A 17354-nucleotide genomic window follows, 5' to 3' on the forward strand; every position below is an offset into this window, starting at 1 on the left:
TGTTGCTGTGCACTGGCTTTCTCTAGTTGTGGCGAGTGGTGGCTACTCTTTGTTGCGGTGTGAGGGCTTCTCATTGCGGTGGCTTCTTTTTGTTGCGGAGCACAGGCTCTAGGTGTGCAGGCTTCAGTAGTTGTGGCACACAGGCTTCAGTAGTTGTGGCTTGCGGGCTCTAGAGCACAAGCTCAGTAGTTGTGGCATGTGGGCTTTGTTGCTCTGTGGCATGTGGGATATTCCCAGACCAGGGCTCGAACCCGTGTCCCCTGCATTGGCAGGCGGATTCTTAACCACTGCGCCACCAGGAAAGCCCCTCCCACATAGACTATTGTTGGTCAGAAGATAAAACTGATGTTTTCCATCCGTTGGATGGGGCCACTGAGGGTGCCCGAAACATATATTGGGGCAGGCCCTTGTAACTGTTCTTTCTCTCATGCTATAGACTGAATGTGTCCTGACAAAATTTATTATGTTGAAACCTAATCTCTAATGTGATGGTATTTGGAGGGGGCCTTTGGGAGGTGATCAGATCATAAGAGCTCCCTTGCTTCTTCTTACCATGTGAGGACACAGAGAAAAGATGAACTGTCATGGCACCTGTGGGTGTGTAGTTTGGCATATGTAGTTTGGCAAATCTAAAATCTCAGGATGATATATTCCTGAGTTAGTCCAACCCAAGACCACCACACACTCTTCTGGAAAATCCCCATTTTGCAGTCTGTTTCTGTTGCTTGCAACCCATGGACCCTATCAGATTAATAGTGATCTGGAGTGGTGTCACATTGCACCTGGCCATAATAACCTATGGTGGTCTTTCTAAAGACCATCAGGCTCTGGAAGGGGAGAAGTAGAACTTCATGAGCCTTTGTTCTAAGCTCTGTTATATGTTAGCTCAGAGGACTTGAGCTCTGAGCTATGCCTGTAAGTGGAATTGCTTGGATGACACATGGTCCCAGAACACCAGATCTCTCGTGACCCCAGGTCACTCCGAGGGTGAGACTGGCCTAAAAATTTATTCTAGTTGATGGGGATCGAGCCAGGATTCCATGTACCAGGAGAGAGGGCAGGTACTGAAGCTGCTGTCTGTGAGCCCTAAAGATGGGCTTAGGATGGCTTTTGGAATGAAGTACCACATCTAGGGTTTGGAGGAGATTTTGGGTTCTTGGGAGCCCATCCAGGTGGGCCAAGAACTAGAAAAAGTGTCGCCCTTGGAATAGAGTGCCACTTCTGTTCCCGTATGGACATAGCACAGTGTGGTCAGTGGCTGGACCCACTGGGCCAACTGGAGTTCAGCCTGGTTTTCAGAGCACTCTGAAGCCCTCAAGCCCAGCTGACTGAGCATCTGAAGTTGGGCTCCTTGCTGTCCTGAAGTTGCATTCAGTCCCAGATGTATTCATATAATCAACACATATGCCAGGCCCTGTGCAGGGCATTGGGGATATGAGGCGAATCAGATGTCCTCCACTCCTCTTTCTTAGGAAATATTGGAGACAGTCACATAAGCAAGAAAGGGCCAGGGAACATTACAGGTGCTACTGGGATGTATATCTGTACAGATAAGGGACCCAAACTGAGGAGGACTGAGAGCTTGGGAAGAGAGTACCAAGGAGGTGATAGAGGGGCATCTGGGCAGAGGATGCAGCATGAGCAACGGTTTGGAGGCATAAAACCCTGGTGGGTGGTTTTGTCTGTTGCAGTGAAGGGTTAAATGGCCAGAGATGAAGTTAAAGAGGCCAGCAAAGGCCCAGTCATGGAGGAACATGTATGCTATATCAAAGGGTTTGGTTTTCATCCTCAAGTCAATGAGATTGAATAATTTTAATTGAATTGATGATAATGATTCAATAATTTCAAGAGAGGGATCACATGTTCATTTTTGCATTTCAGAAAGAAATTGCTCAGGAAGCAGATAGAGGATGCGTTGGAGGAGGTGAAATCGACTTCTGAGCGATGGGGAGGAGGTGAAGTTGGTAAGACCTGATTCCCTGAGTGCAGAGGGAAGGGAGAAGTTCAGCAGGATGCCCAGGTCCACTTGGATGATGACGGTGCCCTTTTTTTTTTTTTTAATTTTTGAATTTTATTTTATTTATTTTTTTATATAGCAGGTTCTTATCAGTTATCTATTTTATACATATTAGTGTATATATGTCAATCCCAATCTCCCAATTCATCCCACCACCACCACCCCCCTGTGCCACTTTTCCCCCTTGGTGTCCATACGTTTGTTCTCTACATCTGTGTCTCTATTTCTGCCCTGCAAACCAGTTCATCTGTACCATTTTTTTAGGTTCCACATATATGCGTTAATATACGATATTTGTTTTTCTCTTTCTGACTTACTTCACTCTGTATGACAGTCTCTAGATTCATTCACGTCTCTACAAATGACCCAATTTCGTTCCTTTTTATGGCTGAGCAATATTCCATTGTATATATGTACCACATCTTCGTTATCCATTCGTCTGTCGGGCATTTAGTTTGCTTCCATGACCTGGCTATTGTAAATAGTGCTGCAATGAACATTGGGATGCATGTGTCTTTTTGAATTATGGCTTTCTCTGGATATGTGTCCAGTAGTGGGATTGCTGGGTCATATGGTAATTCTACTTTTAGTTTTTTAAGGAACCTCCATACTGTTCTCCATGGTGGCTGTATCAATTTACCTTCCCACCAACAGTGCAAGAGGGTTCTCTTTTCTCCACACCCTCTCCAGCATTTGTTGTTTGTAGATTTTTTGATGATTGTCATTCTGACTGGTGTGAGGTAGTACCTCATTGTAGTTTTGATTTGCATTTCTCTAATAATTAGTGATGTTGAGCAGCTTTTCATGTGCTTCTTGGCCATCTGTATGTCTTCTTTGGAGAGATGTCTATTTAGGTCTTCTGCCTATTTTTAGATTGGGTTGTTTGTTTTTTTAATATTGAGCTGCATGAGCTGTTTATATATATTGGAGATTAATCCTTTGTCTGTTGATTCGTTTGCAAGTATTTTTTCCCATTCTGAGGGTTGTCTTTTCATCTTGTTTGTATTTTCCTTTGCTTTGCAAAAGATTTTAAGTTTCCTTAGGTCCCATTTGTTTATTTTTGTTTTTATTTCCATTCCTGTAGGAGGTGGATCAAAAAAGATCTTGCTGTGATTTATGTCAGTGTTCTTCCTATGTTTTCCTCTAAGAGTTTTATAGTGTCCGGTCTTACATTTAGGTCTCTAACCCATTTTGAGTTTATTTTTGTGTATGGTGTTAGGGAGTGTTCTAATTTCATTCTTTTACATGTAGTTGTCCAGTTTTCCCAGCACCACGTATTGAAGAGACTGTCTTTTCTCCACTGTATATCCTTGCCTCCTTTGTCATAGATTAGTTGACCGTAGGTGCGTGGGTTTAGATGATGGTGCTCTTTACCCAGATGGAGGAACTGGGAGGTAGGACATCTCTGGGTAGAGAGGAGATGGTAAGTGGACTTTTGGACAGATTGAGTGAGGGGTCCGTGAAATCTCTCTCTCACTATTTCTATCACTGCCCCAACCACAGCATTTTATAAATATGGCTCAAGTGTCCATGTGTCCATTCCACCTCCCCACCACTTGTGAACTGCAAGCCCTTTGAGCATGGAGATCCAAGTCTCACTCATCTCTGTGGTTCCAGGACCAGCACAATGACAGGTACCCAACAGTAGGTGCTCAATTAGTGTCCATTGAATGGCAGGCTGGGTGTCCGCATGGAGAGATGACTTCAGCCCATTCCCATCACTGAGTCCTTCTTGGAGTCAGATCCCAGACTAGTAGATGAAATCTCCTCTTAAAGGAGTAGAAGGGTGTCCTTTCCTCCCACTGCCATCGTGTGGGGTCCTGCAGCTTTGGACCAGGTGGAATGGGAAGTGGTCAGACCTGGGACATGTTGGGTGGCTGAGGAGGCCAGGATAAGACAGGTTGTGGAGCTGGCTGTGTCCAGACCAGGCCTCCCTGGAGTAGGTGCCCACACCCATTCCTGCTGCTCACAACAGGTAGATGGGCTGAGGCTGGTGGAAGGGTGGAGCAGGATGTTGGCTAAGGGGCCAGGTAAGACGGTCCAGGGACAAGCTGGCTGTATTGGCCATGCCCTCTGGCAGGCCCAAGACCTGACTGAGTTCGGTTTATTCACCTTAAGCCAAACAAGGCCTCTGTACCCACCACCCATCAGCAGGGCTCATGACTCAGACCTAATGGATCCTGGGTTGCCGTCATCAAGGAGGGGCTGTATTCCTAGAAAAGCTGGGTGCCAGTCCAAGTCTCAGTAGTCGGGGTGAAGTCTGCTGGGTGAGGCTGGGGTGTGTCAGCTCAGCCAGTGTGCATGTCCCAGGCCTTCACTCTGACCTGGAGCAGGAGATGGAGAAATCACCGGCTTCCTTGCCTGAGCACAGTTCTTTTCTTACTGTGTTGATCCCAGCACTTGTGTAGGTGCCCAGGGCTTTTAGGGCTTGGCCTCGGCTCTGCTCCTAGGAATCCCCACTCAAGGCACTTCCTTGGCATCACAGTGGCTGCACACATCTCCCCTCATACTCCCCTCATCAGGGCCCTCACAGCTGCCCTGAGAGTCAGGCTGGTGGTGGTACATATCAGCGGGCCCATTTCTCAGATGGGAACACATGCACAGGCCCAAAGAGAGGAAGGGAGGCACCCAAGTTCATCCAACAAGTTGGTGGCTGTGCTGAGACCTAAGTACGAGCTGGCCCTCCCCTCCTGGCACTCACTTCTTTGGTCACTCCACTCCAGCCACAATGGACTCCTTGATGCTTACTGCCTGAGCATGCCAAGCTCGCTCCTGTCCCAGGGCCTTTGCACTCGCCATTCCTTCGCTTGGCAGGCTCCTTCCCCAGATCTCTGCAGGAACATTTCCTTCTTGCTCACATGTCATCATCTAAAAGCAGCCTCCTCCCCTTCTGTCACATTCTCCCCTTACACCATAATTTCTCTTCTGTATAACATATCATGTGCTCATTTTGTATTTCTTTGTTGTCTGTCACTCCACTAGAATATAAGCACATGGAAGGCAGGGACTTTCTCTACCTTATTCACAGCTGAATTCCTGGTGACTAGAATAGTGCATGAAATATAGTAGGCACATAATACGTATTTGTTGAAGGAATGAACAAACTCAGATCTCTGGGATGCAGAGAGGTACAAGGAGAGAGTTCAAGGTCCAGAACTCTCTCCTTGTACCTCTCTGCATCCCGGAGAAGCTAGAGCAGGAAGGTAGTGAGGGAGGGGTTGGCTCAGGCTGGAGGGAGACAGCCCCTTTGCCAGAGACGCACCAGGCACTCTGACCCAGGCTGTGCCACCTGGGGTCTGGCATGTGTCAGCGGGCTCTCTAGGGTTCTCACGACCTCCCAGGAGCATGGAGGGACCAGTGGGGATAGCAATTGCCTTCACTCCACTGCTCCCTCTTTTCCAAAGCTGGGACCATCTCTGTCCTTGGACCCACTGTCTTCTGCCCCCTCTTGGAACTGTTACTCAGTATTTACTGGGCACCTACTGTGTGCCAGGCCCAGGACTGGGCACCCAGAGAGCTTTATGAGCAAGGTGGACAAGCAAATGCCACGAGAGCACAGGGCAAAGACTGATGGAGGAAGGAGGGGCAGTGGGAGGGGGGCATTCAGGAGGACAGCAGTGACCTTGCCCAGGCTGGTGGAGGGCAATAGGAAAGGTTTCAAAAGAGAGGGATATTTGAGCTGGTTTTTATAAGATGGGGCTGAGGGGGATAGAGATGGGAGACCCGGCATTGCCGGCAGAGAGAATAAATCATGCAAAGGGTTCAGTAGAACTGAAGAAGTGTAGGTCCAGAGTGGGGCTGGGCAAAGATGAGGCTGAAAATGTAGGTTGGAATCAGAGGCTGAAGGGCCTTGAACAACAAGCTGAGGAGCCTGGGCTTTGTCCTGCTGGCAGGGGGCAGCATTACAGCACTTTGGGCAGGGGTGACTTGGTCCAATTTGCATGTTAGGAAGCTCGTCCTGGCCGCTGTGTGCAGTGGTTTGGAGTGGCAGGTGAGGAGGCAGGGATATGAGCTAGGAGACTATTGAGGTAGCCAAAGATAGTCTAGGTCAGAGATGAGGGTGGCCAGGCCCAGGGTATGGTATTGGGTGGAGAGGGACGGCGTCAAGAGCTATTGAGGAAGCAGAACCTATACACTCAGTGGAAAAGCAAAGAAGGCTGCAGGCTTGGCTCTCAGATTCCACAGCTGGAAGGTGGGGGCCAGTGATTTGGCCCCCATGACCGTTCCAGGCTTGTCTCATGCCCCTCTCTATTCACTGATGTCACCTTGGCTACACTGGCTTCTCTGTTCCCTGGATGTGCCAAGCGTCTTCCTGCCTCAGGGCTTTTATACATTCTGTTCCCTCTGCCTGCAACACTGCTCCACCCTGCTACAGCCTGCCCCGCCCACTCACCCTGTGGCCTTCTCTGATTTCCCAGATGGACAGGTCAGTCTTGGATCCTCCTAAAGCACTGAGCGTGTCTCATTCATGGGACTCATCCCAACAGTGATGATACAGTTCCGCTGCTCATTTAGTACCACTCACTCACTTAACCACAAGCTCCTTGAGGGCAGGAACTGTGTCTGACTTATTCCCTGCTGTATCCAAACACTCAGCATAGAGCTGGGCACCTAGTTGCTCATTAAACTCTTGTTGAATGAATGGGTGAATTTCAAATTAATGAATGAGGTTTATTTGGATACATTAACATCCACAGGGATGTTGTCCAATAGCAGTTGGATATAAGAGTCAGGCTCACACTTTGGTGGGAGGACAGATTAGGAAGTTTGTTACTGTGAGTGAATCTAGGAGGTGTTTGTCTGAGGAAAGAGACCTTGGGCAGCGGGGAATGGTAGGTGGGCTTGGCAGCCCACAGGCTGCCCTTGATTTTACTCTGGACTTTGGAGGATGCAGAATTCAAGCTTTCTGTTCCCTTGAACAGCTAAAACCATTAGCAGCCATTCCTGCCACAATCATAGAGGTCTAAGGTCCAAAACAAGGGAGGTGACAAGTTCCTTTGCTCCATTCTGTCCCCTTCTCACTCTAACCTGGGACACTGGCAGACAGACCTGGGGACCAGGTGAGAAATGCTGAGAGACCCAGGAGCTTCATCATATGCAAGGGTGGGGGGACTTCCCTTGTGGTCCAGTGGTTGAGACTCCACACTTCCACTGCAGGGGGCACTCGTTCGATCCTGGTTGGGGAACTAGGATCCCGCATGCCATGCAGCCAAAAAAAACAAAAGCAAGTGTGGGGGCAGGCAAGGGGCTGGACCTGCTCAGCCTGGAGGTGCTCATCTGGGGTTCATGCAGGTACAGGAAGCTAGACAGGGAAGCAGATCTCTTGTGTGAGGAAGGGCTCCGTTCAAAACCATCCAACAATGAAGACAAATACTGTGTGATATCACTTATATGTGCAATCTAAAAAATAAAACAAACTAATGAACATAAGAAAACAGAAACTGACTCACAGATATAGAGAACAAACTAGTGGTTACCAGTGGGGAGAGGGAAGGGAGTGGCATGATACAGGTAGGGGATTAAGAGGTACAAACTACTGTGGATAAAATAAATAAGCTACAGGGATATATTGTACAGCACAGAGAATATAGCCAACATTTTATAATAATTATAAGTGGAGTATAGACTTTAAAAATTGTGAATCACTATGTCGTACACCTGAAACTTATATAACATTCTACATCATCTATACCTCACTAAAAATATTAAAAGAAGTCAAACCTTAAGAAAAACCCATCCAACAATGAAACTTCTCCCCATCACTGGAGAATGAATGACTTCTTGGTGGGGCTGCTGTAGGAAGGTCTGAGTGGAAGAGGAGAGAGAACCTAGATGACCTTTAAAATTCCCCTTCCTTTATGAGATGGCGTTCTTACCTTAGGGCAGGAAATCATGGTTAAATATTTGCTCTGCCCAGCTGGGCAATGGAAGGACATCTGCCACCTGTCCTTCCACCTCAGAAGCATTCCTGAGAAGGGGCAGGAGGATCTCAACGCTGAGTTATGGACCTCAGGTGGGCTTGGCTGTAGATCCCAGGCTTCTATCAGCCTGTGAGGGTGATTGTCTGGCTGCCTGTGGCCCCCAAAGGGGCTATTCTTGAACAAGAATCCTTCCCATTAATTCATTTAACTATTTTTACAACCTATTCGTAGACTTGAAATCATTCAAAGTAAAAAGGTTTTTTTTAAAAAAACAAAACACTGATTCAAATATTTCAGAGTAGGGCTCAGCATCTGTAGTTTAAAGTTCTCCCCAGGGAAATTTATCTGCAGATGGAGCTGAAAATCACGGATCTAAACGAATTAGAGGAATGCATGGGTAAATAAAATTTTGTTATTCTCTTTATAATCTGAAATTCTTTGAGGCTTCCCTGGTGGTGCAGTGGTTGGGAATCAGCCTGCCAATGCAGGACACAGGGGTTCCGGCCCTGGTCCGGGAGGATCTCACGTGCGGCGGAGCGGCTGGGCCCATGCACTACAACTGCTGGGCTTGCGCTCTGGAGCCCACGAGCCACAGCTCCTGGGCCCGCGGGCCACGACTCCTGAGGCCTGCGCTCCTGGAGCCCGTGCTCCGCAATGGGAGAGACCGCCGCAGTGAGAGGCCCGCGCACGGCAGCGAAGAGTGGCTCCCGCCTGCCGCAGCTGGAGAGGGCCTGTGCGCAGCAAATGCAGCCAAAAATAAATAAATTAATTAAAAAAAATTCTTTGAAAACAGATAACCAAATATCTTAGTCATATACCTGTATAAGTAAGGGGAAATTTTAGATAGTGATTTTTCTTTTTTAAATTCTTATTTTAAAATTAATTAATTAATTTTGGGTGTGTTGGGTCTTCGTTGCTGTGCGCGGGCTTTTCTCTAGTTGAGGCGAGCGGGGGCTTCTCTTGTGGAGCACGGGCTCTAGGCATGCAGGCTTCAGTAGTTGTGGCTCACGGGCTTAGTTGCTCTGCGGCATGTGGGATCTTCCTGAACCAGGGCTCGAACCCGTGTCCCCTACATTGGCAGGCGGATTCTAAAACACTGCGCCACCAAGGAAGTCCCCTAGATATTGATTTTTCCTGAACAGAATCTTATCTGTATTTAACCCATTTAAATGTAAAAGAACATAGACTACATGCAAAGCATGAGGGCATCTTCCTTACAATATGTTTTATTTTATTTTTTTTTCCTCTGTCAGTTGCACCCTCTTCATGGTGCAAAAACAGAAATAAAAATAAATGAAAAGAATAATTTCTATTTATACCTTATTTCATACTCTGCAAAGTGTTTTCCCATCTGCTATCACCACCTCTCGTCTTCACAGCAGCCCTAGGAGGGAGACAGAGCCAGAATTATCTTCCCCATTTTATGGTGGGTAAACTGAGGTCCAGTTTAACAAAAGCGGCTTTTCTGAGCTCACGAAGTTGGTTAGTGTCAGCACTGGCCAAAGGAACCCATGACTCCAGCCCCTTTTCTCTGCCTCTGACCACCTTCCAATTGCTGCTTTTTTGTTTTCTTTTTGATATCTCTGTCTCAGTCTCTCTGAATTAGTCTCTCTTTATTTTCCTCTTTTTTTAAAAATAAATTTATTTATTTTATTTATTTATTTTTGCCTGTGTTGGGTCTTCGTTTCTGTGCACAGGCTTTCTCTCTAGTTGCGGTGAGTGGGGGATACTCTTTGTTGCAGTGCGCAGGCATCTCATTGCAGTGGCTTCTCTGGTTGCGGAGCACGGGCTCTAGGAGCGCAGGCTTCAGTAGTTGTGGCGCACGGGCTTAGTTGCTCCATGGCACATGGGATCTTCCCCGACCAGGGCTCAAACCCGTGTTCCCTGCATTGGCAGGCGGATTCTTAACCACTGCGCCACGAGGGAAGCCCCTGTCTTCGTCTTTCTACTTGTTTCCCTCTGCCTCTTGCTTCAGCCCTCAGTCTGGAGTCAGCTTTGCAAGTTGTCCAAACTTTTTCTCACTTCCAAAATCTCCTGGCCATAGCCCAGCCCCCGCCCCAGGCCACCACAAGCTCAGCGTCTCTGCAGAGAACAAACCCTTTCTAGATGCCAAGGTGCAGATAGGTGACACCTCCGGCCTCTCCATCTGGCCTCAGGTAAGATAAGGGTGGGGATCAGCACTATAAACAGGCCTCTATCGTCCCTGGCCCAGGCCCCAGCTCACTCAGGCCATGTCAGCCCAGGATCAGCATGGCTGTTCGCCTGTGGGTGGTCACCCTGGCCTTGGCTGCCCTCTTCCTTGTGGGCAGGGGTGAGTAGGCAGAGCCTGGATTCTCGGGCTTGGTGTTGGTAGGTGAGCTTGCGTGGAGCAGAGGCAGGGCCTGGAGCACCCTCTAAGGCCTTGGTTTTCTGCATATACCTTCTTTCTGCACACTGGGCTAGGAGAAAAGAAACCTGGGTTCAAATCCTAACCCTGTCCCAGAATTGCAAAAGTCCCCTCCCCTCTTGGGGACTCTGTTTCTCCAGCTATAAAGTAGGAGGTTGTTCTAGTTCAAAGCTGCACTGAGCAGCTACTGGGCTAGAGATCGGGGAGGCAGAAGAGAGAAGTCTTATCTCTGGGGAGATAGGCAAGTCTGGTGGCTGTAGGGTGGTGGGTGCTGAAGAAAGCTTGGCCTGGGTCCTCTGAGCTCCCATCTGCTCTGACAGGCTGTGGTTGTGGGGCTGAGAGCAGCCTTGTGAGCACAAGGGAGCCCTCGCCCTGGGCTACACACATGCCCGCAGGAGTGGGGCCTGCTCAGGGCCTAGGGCACCTCTGCAGTCTCGCACCTGCTGGGTATCAGGCATTGTTCTGAGCCCTTAGAACTTATCAGTGAGCACACCAGAAAAAGAACTGTCCTGATAGGTCTTTAAATCCAGTGGGGTTTGAGGGAGGGGAACCAACAATAAACAAGACAGGTGCAATGTATGTTAAACAGTATGTTAGAAGGTGATAAAGCCTAAGGAAAAAAATACCGGGCAGGGTGATGGGGATTGAGAGGGGGTTGCAATGTTAAATAGGAGGAGTTCTCTCTGAGAGGCTGATGTTTGAGCAAAGCTTGAAGGAGGCAGAGGAGTGAGCCATGGGGGTATCTAAGAGAAGTGGGTTCCAGGCAGAGGGAACAGGCAGTGCAAAGGCCCTGAGGTAGGAGCACGTCTGGAGCGTTTGAGGTACGGCAAGGAGGCCAGCGGGGCTAGAAGAGAGTGAGGGGCAGGGTGCAGAGAGATAGGAGAAGAGATGATACAGGCAACTGGGAACTATATTGGGTAAGGCATTGGAGGTCAATGTGAGGGCATGGCTTTTCCTTTGAGTGAAATGGGAGACACTGAAGTGTAATGAGCAGAGTTATGTGTTAAAAGGTTTGCTCTGGTTGCTAAGTTGAGAACAGACTAAAAGGGGAAGCAGGGAGACTATTTAGGACACACCTGGACAAAGTCATGATGTTACAGAGCAAAGCCCAGCAGGACCCCAGGGACATTGGCCTCATGGCCAGTCTCAAACCCATTTCCCCAGCTGGGGTCATAGACTAGGAGCTGACACAATAGAGAATGGGTCTGCAGACTCTGGCCTGGCACAGCCTGCTTACTCCCAGCCTGGCATCCATTCCATCAGCAGCTCTTTTGTTGGGAACACTGAAGAGGCTGCCCTAAAGAGAGTCCTTTTGCCCATTGCAGATTCCTGCCTGGGCTGTGTGAGGAAGGGGCACACTGGGCCAAGGTCAAGGGCAGTCTGGGGGTAAATGCAACTTCCCACATCATCCAGGAAGAAACTCTGACACCAGAGAAGTTCTGAACTTCTCCCCCACAATGCACATTAGTGGTCAAATCCTGGACACTTACTGTGTGAAGGGCATTGCCACTTGGAGGCAGAGACAAAGGAACCCCAAGGCACTCAGGCCCGGCAAGAGTGACCCGGTGAGTGGGTGAGCACATGGTGGTGTGAAAGAAGCTACTAGGGTCTAGCTGCTTGTGGCCCCCCCAAATTCATATGTTGAGATTCTAACTCCCAAGGTGATAGTATTGGGTGGTGGGACATTTTGGGGGTGATTAGGTCATGAAGCCAGAGTCCACATGAATGGGATTGGTGCCCTTATAAACGAGGCCCCAGAGAGCTCCTTCACCCCTTCACCACGTGAGGACACAGTGAGAAGGCACCGACTACTAACCAGGAAGAGGGTTCTTGCCAGACACCAAGTTTGCCGGCACCATGACCTTAGACTTCCAGTCTCCAAAAGTATGAGTAATAAACGTTTGTTGATAAGCCACCCAGTTTATGCTATTTTTGTTATAGCAGCCCAGACGGACTAAAACAGAAGCCTAAGTCCAGGCCTGCTCAGGAAGCCCTGGGGGATATCAGGGAATACTTCACTGGGAGGTGGTCTGTGTCTTGAAAGGAGGGTCTGACTCAATAGGAGGAGAAGGAGAATAGGGACATTTCAGGCAGAGGGACCAGCATAAGCCAACACAGAGCTTGTTCCAGAAGAGTGAGCAGAGAGGAATGGCGGGGGCATAGGGGCATGGGGAGGTGTACGAGGAAGTGAGCCCAGGGGAAGTTTGGGGTCAGCTCACGCGGTGCCCTAAACATAAGATGAAGAGGCTTAGTGGTCACAATAGGGAGCCTTGGAAGGGCTTTATTATTATTTTTTTAATGCTTTTTCTCCCCCGCTAACAATTATGCACCATGAAAGGTACAAGTCTTATCACTCAATGAATCCTATTCAATGAGGTTTTTTTTTTTTTTTTTTTGCAGTACGCGGGCCTCTCACCGCTGTGGCCCCCCCCTTTTGCGGAGCGCAGGCTCCGGACGCACAGCCTCAGCGGCCATGGCTCACGGGCCCAGCCGCTCCGCGGCATGTGGGATCTTCCCGGACCGGGGCACAAACCCGTGTCCCCTGCATCGGCAGGCAGACTCTCAACCACTGCGCCACCAGGGAAGCCCCTATTCAATGAGTTTTGATGAGGCATATACCTGTGTAACCCAGACCCTTACCAAGATACAGAACAGTTCCATCATTCCAGAAATTTCCTTCATGTCAGTCAATCCCTGCCCCTACCCCACCCCTGCCCCAGAGGTAACCACAGCTCTGACTTTTTTCCACCATACATTAGTTTGCCTGCTCTAGAATGTCACACAGATGAAACCATACAGTGTGGAGTCTTTTGTGTCTGGCTTCTTAGGCGTGTTTTTGAGATTCAGCCATGGTGTTGCATGTTATCAGTTATTGGATTGTTGGGGTTTATTAATTAATTAATTAATTTATGGCTTCGTTGGGTCTTTGTTGCTGCACGCGGGCTTTCTCTAGTTGCAGCGAGCGGGGGCTACTCTTTGTTGCGGTGCGCGGGCTTCTCGCTGTGGTGCCTTCTCTTGTTGTGAAGCACGGGCTCTAGGCATGCGGGCTTCAGTAGTTGTGGCTTGCAGGCTCTAGAGCACAGGCTCAGTAGTTGTGGCACACGGGCTTAGATGCTCCGTGGCATGTGGGATCTTCCCGGACCAGGGCTCGAACCTGTGTCCCCTGCACTGGCAGGCGGATTCTTAACCACTGCACCACCAGGGAAGCCCTATTGGCTTTTCATTGTTGAGTTGTATTGTACTGTACTGTGTATCACAGTTTATCCATTTGCCTGTTGATGGACATTTGGATAATTTCCAGTTTGGGTGATTATGATATGGAAGGGTTTTGAGCAGTGTGGTGACAAGGGTAGATTTGCATGTTGACACTTCAACAGTGCATCAGAGGTCAGTTTTGGTTCCCTTCTTCCTCTCTGCCTTGGAAATCTCTTGTAATAGCATCTCCAGGAAAAGCTAAAACCACAGCGCCTCGCCCACCTCTAGCGATAGAGAGCTCTCCACTTCTGGAGACAGCCTCCTTCATTAAGGCATAGCTCCCACTGAGAGAAAATTCTGGAACCCACACCTGCTTCTTTGCAGCCTCCTCACGCAGATGAGCTCTGCCCTGTGAGGCTGAGAATAGCTCATCTCTCCCATGGCCCCATGACAGCCCTTCAGAGACTTCAGGAAGCAGCCCGCCCTTCTTCAACTTACATGGATACCTTTTCTTACACCTGTGGTCTTAAATACAGATCCCGTTCCCTCATCCACCTGTCACACTCGCCAGTCACATCACAATTTGCTCATGTCCTGTAAGAAGTGCGTCCAGAACTCAAGGGGCCATGGGGCATGACTGCGTGTGTGGAGTGACAGATCCATGTGCAAATCCAAGCTCTGCCCTTAACAAACTGTGTTGCTTTACCTGTGAGCCTCTTTCGTAAGTTAGTCAAGTTTCCCGGGAAGCAGACTCTGGGGAGTGCTCACGGGGTAACACCTATGAGGGATGAGGGATGTTGACTGTGATGTAGTAGAGCTGGGATGGCCCATTAGCATCATTCTGAGTAGAGAGGAGTAGTTCAGACCGTTGTACCCACATCACGCTGACATTGGATGCGAGCTGTTTCTGGGTAGGGAATGCGACCTTGGGCAAGGCACCTCCATTCTCTGAGGGTAATTCCCAGAAAAGGACTCTGCCGTGAGCAGCCAATACTCCTGGCAGCTGAGGAAATGAGTGCCTCTGGGGGTCGCAGACCACTGCTTCCTCTCCTGCCTGTTACACAGGCTTGAGAAAGCTGTGAATAGCAGTCAAGATCACGTGTTGTCATGGCCTGGTACACAGTAACTGAATTATTTTCATTGCTATTATATGGAATATAACAATCCCAGTGGGATCTAACTAATAACGAACAGGCTGGACTTTGATCTCCCTAATTCTAGACTTTCTGTCTCAGTTCTTATAATACAAGGTCACATGAGCTTTCTGGGAGCCCCTCTCTGGTGACTCACTACCTTTCCTTGAGGAATTCCAGATGGGGTGGTGGCTGGACAGATGCCCCAAAGAAGCTGTCCTCAGGCCCCTGGACCTGGGGCCTAGAGCCAGTATCACCTAATTCTTGCTTCTTTGCCTTTCAGAAGTGCCAGTGTCGGCAGCAAAGTTCATTTTCTCAAGAATGCTAAGGCAGCTGCTTGCAGTTCTGGCCTCAGGGCTGCTGATCTGGCCTTCCTTCTGCAGAGGGGAGCCCTCTCATCCATGCTGGGAAACCGGGCTTCTTCTTCTTTACACTCCTGCTCATACAACTTCAATGGCTCCGCAGTGGCCAGGGTGGCCTCCTGAGCATGCATGCTCCCCAGGTTAGCCCTTCCAGGCTGAGCAGGCCCACCCGCTTTGCCAAAGATTCACGGCTAATCAGTGCAGAGCTCAGGTCTCTCAGGCCTGGGGCCTTCACTGCTGCAGGGCACTGCCCCCCTCACCATATCCCTACCCCAGACCCCAATCCTAGTCCTGACCCAATTCTGACCCTGACCTCAGGGCTGGCTTGAAACCCTTTCAGACTGAGCTTCAATTAAGTCCCATTTCTCCAGCCTTCTCATACTAGGGGCCTGATAGGTCATGCGGGCCAGGGTGAGTTCAGGAGCCCCCAGGGAGGCGGGGCCTCCTAGGAATGATGGATGGTTCCGTCTCCCGGGGTCCTCAATAGGACCAGCAGCAGGGTTCTATTAGACCCCGTGAGGAGTGTGTGAGCCCATAAAGACAGGCACTCACCTGGATGCCCGCATACTTGGGCTCAGCAGATATAGGTACACACTTACGTACACACCCACGGTCCACGGTCGTGTACACACACATAAGCAAACGTGCCAAAGGGCCCTGAGTGGTTGGTTTCATGCTCTTTGGACCCACACTGGGGCCTTCTTGAATCTGGTTCCTCCGTGGAGATCCCCGCCTGGCTGCAAGCAGAGCCCCCAGTTCCCTCCTCTCTGCTTCCGAATCCCTGAGCGCCTCCCCCTTCCTCTCTTCCACAGCCCATCTGTGAGCACATGGCAGAATCTCCAGTCTGCCCCTAGATATATGACCCAGTTTGTGGCACTGACGGGGTCACGTATGACAGTGAATGCAAGCTCTGCTTGGCTCGCATGTAAGTCCACCCCCCCACCTTCCCCTGGGTTGGCTTGGGTGGGCCCCATCTGTGGTGCATATGAGTCTGAAAGGAGCAGGTCTTGACCTGCTTCTTCCTTCACTCACACTTGGCCTGGGAAGAGTCCTCCAACATTTGCCCGTAACAGAGTGAGTGCAAGTTCCAAGCAGAAAGTCCCACTGGTTGGGGGTTCAGGGTTCGGGTAGAAACTCTGGGCTCTTTTCCTTGTTCTGCCCCCGACTGACTAGGTGACCTTATTTGTTCATTTATTCCTCCAGTCAACAATTATTTATTGAACACCTACTGTGTGCCGGGCACTGGGGATACAACAGGGCATAATAAGCTAGACAGCATTACCGGCTCCTGGGGCAAACAGTCAGTCTAAGGGGGAAGCCAAGCTGAAGGTCAGCCAACAGCAGCACAGAATGCTAAAGGCCCAGATGGGGGCGCACAGGGTACTGTGGGTACCAGGCAAGGACAAGGCAGGGAAGACTTCCCAGGGGAGGCGACACCTCAGCTCAGCCCTGAGGGATAAGTAGAAACTAGGTAGGAAAAAGAAGAAACAAGGGAAGGTAATTCCAAGTAGAGAAATGAGTTTGGAAAGATCTAGAAGGGAAAGAAAGTTTATATTTGAGGAAATATAAGAAGGTGGGTATGGTGGAGGACATTCTCATTTAAAGGAGAATGGGGGAGAGGCAAGAAATGAGTCTAGAGCAAGCAGGGCTGGAACATGACCTTGGTACATCGGATCTCCTATTTGGTCTCATTTCTTCATTCATAAGACCTTGAGCCGGCCAGAGCTAAGTGAGAACACAGAAGAGAAGAAAGTCTTTGGAAGCTGCAATACTCTAGACAGATGGACAGTGTCCTAACTTGGAAAACAATCATGATAATTAAAGGCTCATGGTTACATTGGGAGTAGAATCGACAAGCTGTGAGATTGGATGTGAGGGGTTGACAGGCAGGAAGGAAGCAAGAGCAACATGCTGGTTTCTAACTTGTAGGCTTGGGTGGCTGGTGGTGTCATGTGGCAGGGGGCAGGGTGTGCGTGGCAGGTTTGTGAGGTGATGATGTTCGTGGACAGTGGAGCCTCTGGGACAACCCAGCGGCGATGTACAATGGACAATCACATGAACAGGCCTGGAGTCTAAGACAGAGGTCCAGGCCAGAGACAGATTTGTGGCCAACAGCATGCAGAGGTGGTTGAAAGCCCAGGAAGCTGAAACTGCCCCAGGGGAGGGTGTACAGAGGGAAAAGCTGTAGAAGGATATGCCCAGGGAGCCCTGGGACCTCCCCCGCACTGTACACTGGGTGGGTGGGCAGAGCTCAGCAGCGGGTCTGGACTGGGCCAGGGTTCCTGAAGGGTACATTACGGTTCCTGAGGAGGTGGCCTCATCCTTGTCTGCTGTGATCCT

At 49.6% G+C, this 17354-nt stretch overlaps 2 protein-coding genes across 19 annotated transcripts in view; one reads left to right on the top strand and one right to left on the bottom strand.

Moving 5' to 3' along the window:
• Nucleotides 1-17354, top strand: part of LOC137227941 (uncharacterized) — a 78003-nt gene that overhangs the window by 58588 nt on the left and 2061 nt on the right. For 7 of the 10 annotated variants that reach the window (XR_010945077.1, XR_010945075.1, XR_010945072.1 and 4 more), the window contains 2 exons: nt 1882-1964; nt 15827-15939. Coding sequence is in view for 1 of the 10 variants with exons in the window: in XM_067744597.1 (XP_067600698.1) it covers nt 1882-1964; nt 15827-15837 (94 nt within the window). In the remaining 9 variants the exon portion in view is untranslated. Of the gene's footprint in view, nt 1-1881; nt 1965-15826; nt 15940-17354 lie in introns of those variants that run through there. The other 3 variants (XR_010945070.1, XR_010945078.1, XR_010945079.1) reach the window with 1 other exon arrangement.
• The window catches only part of BAG1 (BAG cochaperone 1), a 57489-nt gene that overhangs the window by 18314 nt on the left and 21821 nt on the right, over nt 1-17354 (bottom strand). For 2 of the 9 annotated variants that reach the window (XR_010945066.1, XR_010945064.1), the window contains exons 8-11: nt 17313-17352; nt 10163-10371; nt 9258-9322; nt 7739-7822 (exon numbers count right to left, since the gene is read on the bottom strand). The gene's annotated coding sequence lies outside the window, so the exon portion shown is untranslated. Of the gene's footprint in view, nt 1-7738; nt 8311-9257; nt 9323-10162; nt 10377-16546; nt 17353-17354 lie in introns of those variants that run through there. The other 7 variants (XR_010945069.1, XR_010945067.1, XR_010945065.1 and 4 more) reach the window with 7 other exon arrangements.

The sequence above is a fragment of the Pseudorca crassidens genome, chromosome 7 (genome assembly GCF_039906515.1).
Source record: "Pseudorca crassidens isolate mPseCra1 chromosome 7, mPseCra1.hap1, whole genome shotgun sequence".
Taxonomy (NCBI): Eukaryota; Metazoa; Chordata; class Mammalia; order Artiodactyla; family Delphinidae; genus Pseudorca; species Pseudorca crassidens.